This window comes from Fukomys damarensis, unplaced genomic scaffold (genome assembly GCF_012274545.1).
Source record: "Fukomys damarensis isolate Sample0158 unplaced genomic scaffold, DMR_v1.0_HiC HiC_scaffold_19, whole genome shotgun sequence".
Classification (NCBI taxonomy): domain Eukaryota; kingdom Metazoa; phylum Chordata; class Mammalia; order Rodentia; family Bathyergidae; genus Fukomys; species Fukomys damarensis.
The window spans coordinates 65551486-65559877 of NW_022900931.1; the positions used below are offsets into that span (position 1 = coordinate 65551486).

At 63.8% G+C, this 8392-nt stretch overlaps 2 protein-coding genes across 7 annotated transcripts; both read right to left on the reverse strand.

Moving 5' to 3' along the window:
• Positions 1–1359: 1359 nt before the first annotated feature.
• Positions 1360–5475, reverse strand: Josd2 (Josephin domain containing 2). 5 transcript variants are annotated; one of them, XM_010640659.3, is made up of 5 exons: positions 5401–5475; positions 4083–4242; positions 2466–2591; positions 1720–1914; positions 1360–1610 (listed from the first exon to the last, which is right to left on the reverse strand). In XM_010640659.3, exons 2-5 carry the CDS (start codon positions 4226–4228, stop codon positions 1511–1513), a joined length of 567 nt encoding a protein of 188 aa, XP_010638961.1. In that variant the 5' UTR covers positions 4229–4242; positions 5401–5475; the 3' UTR covers positions 1360–1510. The 5 variants fall into 5 exon arrangements, with proteins under 5 accessions (XP_010638961.1, XP_010638958.1, XP_010638957.1 ...); XM_010640656.2 differs by lacking the exon at positions 5401–5475 and adding an exon at positions 4874–5394; XM_010640655.2 differs by lacking the exon at positions 5401–5475 and adding an exon at positions 4856–5394.
• On the reverse strand, positions 5447–8367 carry Aspdh (aspartate dehydrogenase domain containing). Of its 2 annotated transcripts, none has more exons than XM_010640662.3 (7): positions 7280–8367; positions 6922–7066; positions 6617–6701; positions 6361–6510; positions 6062–6282; positions 5837–5991; positions 5447–5537 (listed from the first exon to the last, which is right to left on the reverse strand). In XM_010640662.3, exons 1-7 carry the CDS (start codon positions 7332–7334, stop codon positions 5494–5496), a joined length of 855 nt encoding a protein of 284 aa, XP_010638964.1. In that variant the 5' UTR covers positions 7335–8367; the 3' UTR covers positions 5447–5493. The 2 variants fall into 2 exon arrangements, with proteins under 2 accessions (XP_010638964.1, XP_010638966.1); XM_010640664.2 differs by lacking the exon at positions 7280–8367 and adding an exon at positions 7161–7273.
• Between the last annotated feature and the right edge of the window lie 25 nt (positions 8368–8392).

Below are 8392 nucleotides of genomic sequence, written 5' to 3' on the forward strand. Positions count from 1 at the left end.
CGGGCGGCCGGCGACGCGAAGGGCGGGGGCCGGAGGGGGGCCGAGGTGACCAGACGCAGAGGGGGGACTTGAAAGTCCCCGAACGCTGACTTTTCTCCTGCACTTTGACCCCTGCCCTCTGCCCTCGGAAACCCTGACACCCAGCCCCCTCGGCGCCTCTTCCCCAGGCGTTGGGCCCAGGGCGGGGCTCCTGCCCCTGACCTCCCCGTGCCTCTGGGCACCCCACTTCCTCCTGGCACCTTAGCCCTAGGCTCCACTGGGCCCTCTACCGGCGTCTCCCTCTGGGCTCCCCTCCCGGGTTAGCCCTGCTGCCCTGAGCCCCCACTTCCTCCTTATCCCTGGGCTGCGCACTCCGGGGAGCACAGCATCTCCCAGGCCCCAGGCCCGGCCTTGGCAGCGGTCACTTTCCCTGCCTCCTCGGTGTCCTGTCCCACCAGGGCCCCTTCCTGGCTTCACCGCACTCCAGGCTGTCCCCACCCTGGCGGCCCCGCCTGCGCTGTCACCTTGGGCTGACTCTCCTCTCCTCCCCAAGTCACTGCCGTGGTTCTGGGCTCCCCCCGCTTCTGATTCCCATCTGCCTTGTCTTTGGTGGGGCCGGATGGAACCCAGGGCTAAGCAAGGGTCCCCAGCCGGTCCTTTCCAACGCAAGCTTCAGCAGCCACTCTGGTCCCCTTCCCTGTCCCCTCATGTTCCTGTTTCCCTTCGCCCTGTGGGACCCCCTCCTACGCCCGTGGGGCAGGGAGCCCTGGTGTCTTCCAGTCTCCCTCAGTCAGGAGCAGGGTGACCGTAACTGCCCCAGCCCCGGGCACCCAGCAGCACGACAGGCTCTGAGGACCCTCCTGGCAGACCGGGGGGCCCCGGGCAGGAGACAGCAGACAGACACCACGCAGCCAGTCACCAGGACTGGAGCAGAGCGGCACCCGTCCCCTCTGTGCTTGGGGCTCCGCAGGCTGTTCTCCAGCCTGGGTGTTTTCCCTGCCTCCTCCCGGGAGGCCCAGCACCCACGGTGACCCAGTGACCGCTGTCCACTTAAGCAGCACACAGATTCCATCACACTTGTGGAGTCGGGCCGCCAGAGCCGGGGGCAGCTCTCTGCTGGCCTGGTCTCAGCTCTGCTAACCCTGGACACTGGTGACCCAGGGCACTGCCTACCTTGCAGCTGGGAGAAAAGGAACAAAACCTTCTCTCTCTCTCCGTTTTTTCTTTTTGGTACCGGGGACAAAGCTCAGCTCAGCCCAGCCTGAACCCAGGATCCTCCTGCCTCGGCCTCCCAGAGTGCTGGAGGGAGGTCAGGTGCCCAGGTCCCACTTCCACCTAACACACAAGGCCATGGCCAGCTCTCCCACCACTGTGTGGCCTCTGCTGGATGCAGGCGAGGCTGGAGCAAATCAGCAGATTTATTGAGGCAGCAGCGGCATGGGGTTGGGAACAGGTCAGGCCCGCCCCTGGCACTTAAGCTCAGGCTGGCACAGGACGCGCCAGGCAGCACTGAGGCAGGCCCTGCAGTCGGTCAGTCAGTCTGCAGCCAGCAGCCCTTCTCCTCCACCTCCTTGGTCACCACCAGCAGTACCTCGCACAGCCCTCGGGCCAGGGCAGCAGCCACGAAGGCCCTGGGTAGAGAAGTGGGACTGTGGCCAGCCAGTCCCCCTCCCTCTGCAGGGTGGGGCAAGGGTGAGGGTGCGGCTCCAGCGAGGCCCCTCCTGTCCCCCTTCCGCTCACCTGAGGCCGTCCTCATCCCCGAGGGCCTCCGGGGCCCGCAGCTTGGAGTCCAGGTTGTAGTAGATGCCGTCCACTTGGCGCAAGGCCACCCAGTGCCGCCGGCGCAGTGGCAGGGACAGCAGCCCCAGCGACACCGGGGAAGGCAGGTTCAGGATCAACCCCAGCACCTGGGGCAGGGCCAGCTGGGACAGGGGCCTGGGAGGAGGCAAGGCCCAGCATCACGCCCAGTCCGGCACAGGCCTCGGTGGCCCTGGGCGGCTGTTTCCCTCCACCCTTGCATCCACGGACCCCACCCAGCAGCTTCCTCCTCACCACGCCCCATCCATGCCATGGTGTCTCAGCCTCCCAGCCATCTCCATGCCGCCAGCACCCGACCTCCCGTCTCCTGTCCCCCACTGTCACCCCTGGCTGCCAGACACAGCCAGCCCTCGCCAGGTCCCCACCCATGCTGCCCGTTCACCATCGTCCAGCACCTACCCGTCCGGTCACCAGTCATCTAGGAGGCACCCTCTGCCTACCGATCCATTCACACTCCCAGCACCAATACAGCCAAGCTCTGGGGCCAGTGACCAGCATCCGCCCATCACCCATAGTCTCACTAGGATGGTCACGGGGTCCTGCTGGGGGTCCATCTTCCCCACCGTTGTGTCAGCCCCTGGGGACCACACAGCCCTTCCTGCCTCCCCTGGCCTGCACCAACTGCGTGGCCTCACCCGCCTCCCGGGTGGGCCCAGTGCAGGTCCTACCTCCTGCGGTCCCACCACACGGCGGCCAGGCCCAGTCCCTGCAGGGCTGCCATGATCACGTTGACGTCATAGTTGCCGGTTCCCAGGAGGCTGCGGTGGGGGTTCAGCCGGGAGTCGGGGGCCAGCCTAGCAGAGGGGTGAAAGAGCCCAAGCTGGGACTGAAAGAGGCCTGGCCTTTTCCACAGCGGGCTGTTCCCTCTCCATGGCCCACTGAGCTCATGAGCACTCCCGTGCTGCCCACGGCTTCCCCAGAGCCAGTCCCTCAGATGCAACTCCTGAGGGACTGTCCTGTCCTCCAGGCGGCCTGGGGTCCTCTCTGGGCTTCCCCAGTGAGCTGAGCCTGCAACGATGACAGGGTCCACATCACCTTGCATGTGTGGCATGGGGACTGGACCCGGGCCTCGAGCATGGAGCCAAGGGCTCTACCACGGACCCACACTCCCAGCCTTGTATGTTTTATTTTCAGACAGGGTCTTGCTAAGTTGCCCAGGCTGGCTTTGAACTTGTGCTCCTTCTGCCTCAGCCTCTCTAGCTGCTGGGATCACGGGTGTGCGTCACCTCGCCTGGCATCACTGTTTTCACGCCATCTGCTCTCACTGGGGCCAACACTGCCCATCCCCAACCCACAGCTCCTCAGGGCGGCCCGTCCCGGGGATAGAACCTCCAACTGGCATTCTCGGTCTGCTCTGTGGCCTCGGTGTTGGCCCTTCCCAGCCACCTGTCCCCAGCCACCCCCTGTATTCCTGTGTCCCAGGCTTCCCTCCAGCCCTGCTTTCTGGCCCACTCTGCAGCCAGTCTCTCTGGGCCTCCTGCTGCTGCTGGAAACAACTGGATCTTTGTTCCGGGCCTGGGCCCTGGGAGGGCAGGTGGGGGAGGGAAGTGTGAGCCTCATTCTGTGTGTCTGTTCCCTCCCACAGGGCTCCTGTCTCACTCAGCTCTGGCCCCAGCATGGGCCTGGCGTGAGACTCGATGGACCCCTATTTTGAATGAGAGGAGATGAATAAATTCTAAAAATAATCAGCCTGAGGATTATTAGGGAGCTGCAGGAGGCTGGAGGCAAGAGAGGGTGGAGGAAGATCTCTCTGGGGATTTGGGGACACTGGCTGGAGGGGAAAATCTGGAGGCAAGGAGGCCGGGTGGGAGGTTGAGGCAGCAGAGGGCCAGACAGAGATGAGAGGCTGAGGCAGAGGGATTACAGAGAAGTGCTGTTTGAAGTCTTGAGGAACATCCGGGCTGCCAAGGGAGGAAGCTATGCCAGGCGGAAGGAGAGCCGGTGCAAAGGCCCAGAGGCCTTACAGTGGGGCTCACTCGGACTGCAGGGAAGTCTGGTTTGAGCGGAGCAGTGAGAGAGAAAGCTGCAGAGGCCAGCACCAGCTAAGAGCACAAGGGCCTTGGGTACCAGGCTGTGGGGCTCAGGACCTTCCCTAGGGGCACTAGGGAGCCATGGAGTGCTACGAGCAGGTGACAGTTATAGTTAGGGTTAAGCATCATCTCCATGGGTGGCCCCAGGCTGCAGCTAAGGCAGGTGTAGGAGCAGGACCTGGCCCCGGCCTCGCTGTGAGCCCTAGCTGGGATGCCTGGCCCCTCCGATCCCTGCTTCTTCAGGGTGACAGTCACCTCTTGCAGATCTCATCGGCAGCCTCCTGGCTAAAAAGCTGCTGCTGCAGAACGTTGTTGAGGGCGTGGATGGCACACAGCTCCAGGCGCTGCCGCTCGTGGTACACGGAGGGTGGGCTCGGCCGTGCTCCTGGGGCCTGGGACATGCTGCCCTCCGCTCCTGTTGAGGGTTGGGAGGGGGAGAATGCTCAGGGCCTCAGGATCTGGAGGCCCACGGTGTGAGGTCCAATCTCCCAGGAGGCCCCTGGGCTCCCACATCGAGGTATGGGCTGGGGGCAGCCTCTGAGGACTCTGGGCCCGGACCCTGCTCCTGGGCTGGCTCTGGACAACACAAGGCACCTCCATCCCCTATTCCTAGAAAAAAGGTCTCTTCTGCTCACCTGACTTCAGAGAAACCCCTCCTCTTTCTAAGTAAAAGGGTGCCTATCACTGTCACCTAGCAACACAGGACCCTCCCTGTCACTGGGTTGCTAGGATCACTCTTTTCTTAGCAACAGAGGACACCCCCCCACACACACTCTGGGTACAAAGTCCCTCCTCTAATTACCTAGCAATAGAGAACGCCTCCTCTCCTGTTTCTAGGTAACAGGGTCTCTTTGGTCTCCTAGAAACGGAAGACTCCCCTTCCCCTGCCATTAAACAACTATCCTCTTGTCACCTGGCAACAGGGCACCCTCCCCAGTCACTAAGCAACAGTATCTCCTCTTCCTATCACCTGGCAACCAGGCCTGCTCCCGGACACCAAGTGCTAGACAACTTTCCCCTACCCGTACCCCGACCACGGCGCTTGCCCTTTTGCCTGGCAACGCCCCTCACCCCGCCTGCCTCTCCGCTCTCCTGAGCCGGGGGCTCCCGCATTCCCCTGGGCGGCGGCTCTGGGCCCCGAGTGCCGGGCGGGAAACACCGCGCTGACTGGGCAGGCAGGACGGACTACAGGTCCCGGCGACCGCCGCGCTCAGAACTACGACTCCCGACGGCCGCCGCAGGGTTCTTGCACTCCCCGGACAGTCCAGGCCACCTGGCCCGGAAGCGCGCTGTCGCCGCTAAAACATGCAGGACTACAACCTCCGCCGGTCCCTACTGCAAACCCCGGAAATGCGTCTCGGACACCCGACCCCACGGACCGCCACGCCCACTGTGCACAGAGGGTTCCGGGAAGTGTAGTTAGTAAGCTCTCGCGATAGCTTCCGGGAGTCGCGCGCGCGCGTGTGTGTCCGCCCACTGCGATGGCGTCAAGTGCTCTGAATGACGCTACGTGGCGTCACAGAGAAATAAGGACGCACAGTGGCCACGTGGTCTGGGGGCACAGCCTCCGTACTTTACTGAGAATGAAAGGAGGCTTGCTCTTGGAAAGTGCACCCCCGACAGGAGTGAGCAGAGGTGGGATGTGCTCTCTGGTGGAGGAGGCGTCTCAGCAGAGATGGATCCCTGGTCTGGAGGGCAGCTCGCAGCAGCCTGCGGGGGAGAAAACGGAATGAAAGATCGAGACCCAGGGAAGAGACTTGATGGGAGTAAGGGGCAGACCAGCGATGGGGGAAGGGGGCCCATAGTGACCTAGACCTTGAGAGAAGGGACGTGGGCAGAGAGAGACACAGATGAAGATTCAGGTGGTGGAGTGCGAAGGTTCTAGAGATCAGGAATAAAGGTCAGCGGAGAGGGAATCGAGCCTGGAACCCGAGATTGAGATCCAAGCTCCGCAGAACGCAGGAGCCTGGGCCCAGGAAAGGGACCTTGGCCTGGGAGTAGGGCCGCACCCAGGAGGCTGCGCCAGAAGGCAGCTACTGTGGCGGAGCCCGTTACAGCGCCTGGCTCCGCCGGGTTCTCCCGGTGCGTGTGCACAGAGAAATTCCGGCCTGTGGGCCCCGGGGGTCCTCTCAGCTCCACGTCCACCACGTGCATGTCCGCGAGGCTGCAGGGAGCAGGGCGTGAGGGGTTGGCTTGACGCAGCCAGCCCCCCACCCCACCCCCGCTCTTCTCACCTGAGATCCGCCACAAGCACCCCAATCACGTTGTCAAAGCCCAGGCTGGGCGCAGCCAGGGCGGCGGCTGCCATGGTGTTGGAGTTTCGGGGAGCAAAGGGGCAGAGCCCACGGACAGGGCCTTCGTAGAGCACAGTGCGCGGCCCGGTGCTGGGGACTGTAGCTAGGAGTCCCTCGAGTCGGAAGCCATCTGGGTGTGTGGCCATGGTGACTCGAAGGCTCTGAAAGCAAGAGTTGGTCAGGGGGGCTGGGGTCTTTGCAGGCCCCATCTGGTTTGGGGGAGCCCAGTGGGTCCTCACCTGGAGGCCCCCGGAGGCATCCAGTCTCGCGATGTCCTCAGTACCCCACAGGGCTCCTCCAGCCACAAACACGGCATGGCCCCAGCGGTGGGAGGCGTCCAGGAGCTGCTGCTGTGTGGTCTGGTCAGCCAGGGCTGATGGGGACCCCACCTGGGGTGCATGAAGGTAGGGAGGGTTGGGGATAGACTGCTGCTTAGGGTGGAACGGGACCAAGACAGAATGGGCGGAGGTCTGGGGATGGGTTGAGGGGGCTCACCAGGAGGTTGGCATGGCGCAGGACGTGTGCCCCAGATTCCTGGATTATTTTGGGATGGGCCACTTCCACCACCAGATCAGGGTGCCTGGGAGAGGGGAGATGCGGAGGGCCTGGGAGGGGGACCAGGCCTCCTCTCCCCCAGGCTCCCCCAGAGTGTGGGAGGGAACCCTGTCACTCCTCACCCTGGCCAGGGACAGGATGGGGGCGTGTGTGGCTCTCCCTGTTCCACATCTGGCTGAGGGATTTGCCTGATATAACACAGCAGCTCAGGGAGGCCACAAACGGAACTCCAGGACTCCACTGACCTTTCCCCAAGGGCAGCGAGGCTGTGGAGCTGCAGGGACGGGGGCACGCTCCCTGTCATGCGGCCCAGGTCACGGTTCCAGACAAAAGCAAGCTCAAGGCCCAGTTCAGGTCCGTGAGCCAGAAGGCGGGAGACGAGGGATTGACCTGGGGCCGGGAAAGGAGAGGGCTTGAGAACCAGAGGGGATTGGGGACCCAGAGAGAGGGAGACGGGGGACACAGATCAGAGAGGGGAACAGACCCAGAGGGAGAGGTGAGCCGATTCTAGGTAGGTGACAGAGACAGTGAAAGGCTCTGTCAGAGCTGGGCTTGTGGGGCCTGGGTGGGTCCGCAGGAGGCCCGTGAAGGCAAGAGACTCACCAAGGCGGCCGTATCCCACCACCCCCACCTTGCGTGGGGCCCCGTGGGCGGCCATGGCCCTGGGTCTGGCGGTCTGCTGCCTGGCCTCTTGGTGCTCACTGCCCCTGAGCAGGCTGGGCAGCCGCTGATCTTTGGACGTTTGACCCTTGGCCCTGCCTGAACCTCATTGGTGCCAGCAGTGGCCAGAAGTGGGCAGTGGGTCTCAGACGGCGTCCCTGGGCAGGGGCATGGTGACTTGGGGCTTGGGCGGCCCTGCGTGGCCCCTGCCTTCCCTGCTGTTCCTTCCTCTGCAGCCCACACTGCTCCACTCTGCCCTGCTGATGTGGAAAATTCCCTCTGCAGTCCCCCGCCCCCTTTTCTGGCTGGCCAAGTTGTCATGGAAACCATATCTTGCTTGGTGTGAGAGAGGAGCGGGTGACAGGGACTCTGGGCCTCAGCCTGTCCACTTGTTCCCAGGTCCCCAGCGCTTTCTCCTGTCCCGTTTTCTTCAGGTGGCCGTGAGAGGAGGAGGCCCCAGCCTGGCACTGCCCCTGAGTCTCCCTGAGGCAGCTCCCTGTGTCTCCCCCTCAGTGGGTTCAAGTCCCCAGCCCCTCGTATGGGGTGCTGCTGCACCCCTCAGCCTCAGCCGGACCCCCTTCTTCTGGTGTCCGATCGTCCTTCACTTCACCTTGACTCCATGTTTCACCCCTGCATCTACTACCACTGGTGCCCCCACCGGGTGTCCTTGCCCTCCCTCCACCCTGCCCCCCCACATCCCAGCCCTGTAGGGGTGCTGTACAGCCTGGGGAGTCCCTGAGTGCCCTCAGGAGGATCCTGGCCACCGCACTGGTAGGCCTGGCACGGAGATGGTGGAGCTGCGGCGCCCGGCTCCCTGCCCCCGCTGCCACCTGGTACCGCCACCGCCGCAGTGTTGCCATGGCAACCAGGATCCGCGCCGCCCCGGGCCAAGAGGAAGAATGAAAGATTGCTTGGCGGGCGGGTGACAGACCAGCACACAGGGCCTGGGACCCACGGTTGTGGACGGTGGTGCCGTGCTGGGCACAGATAAGGAAAGAGGAATTCTGTCTGAGAGGCGGGGGTGGAGGCAGATAAGGTGCTGGGGGTAAAGAAACG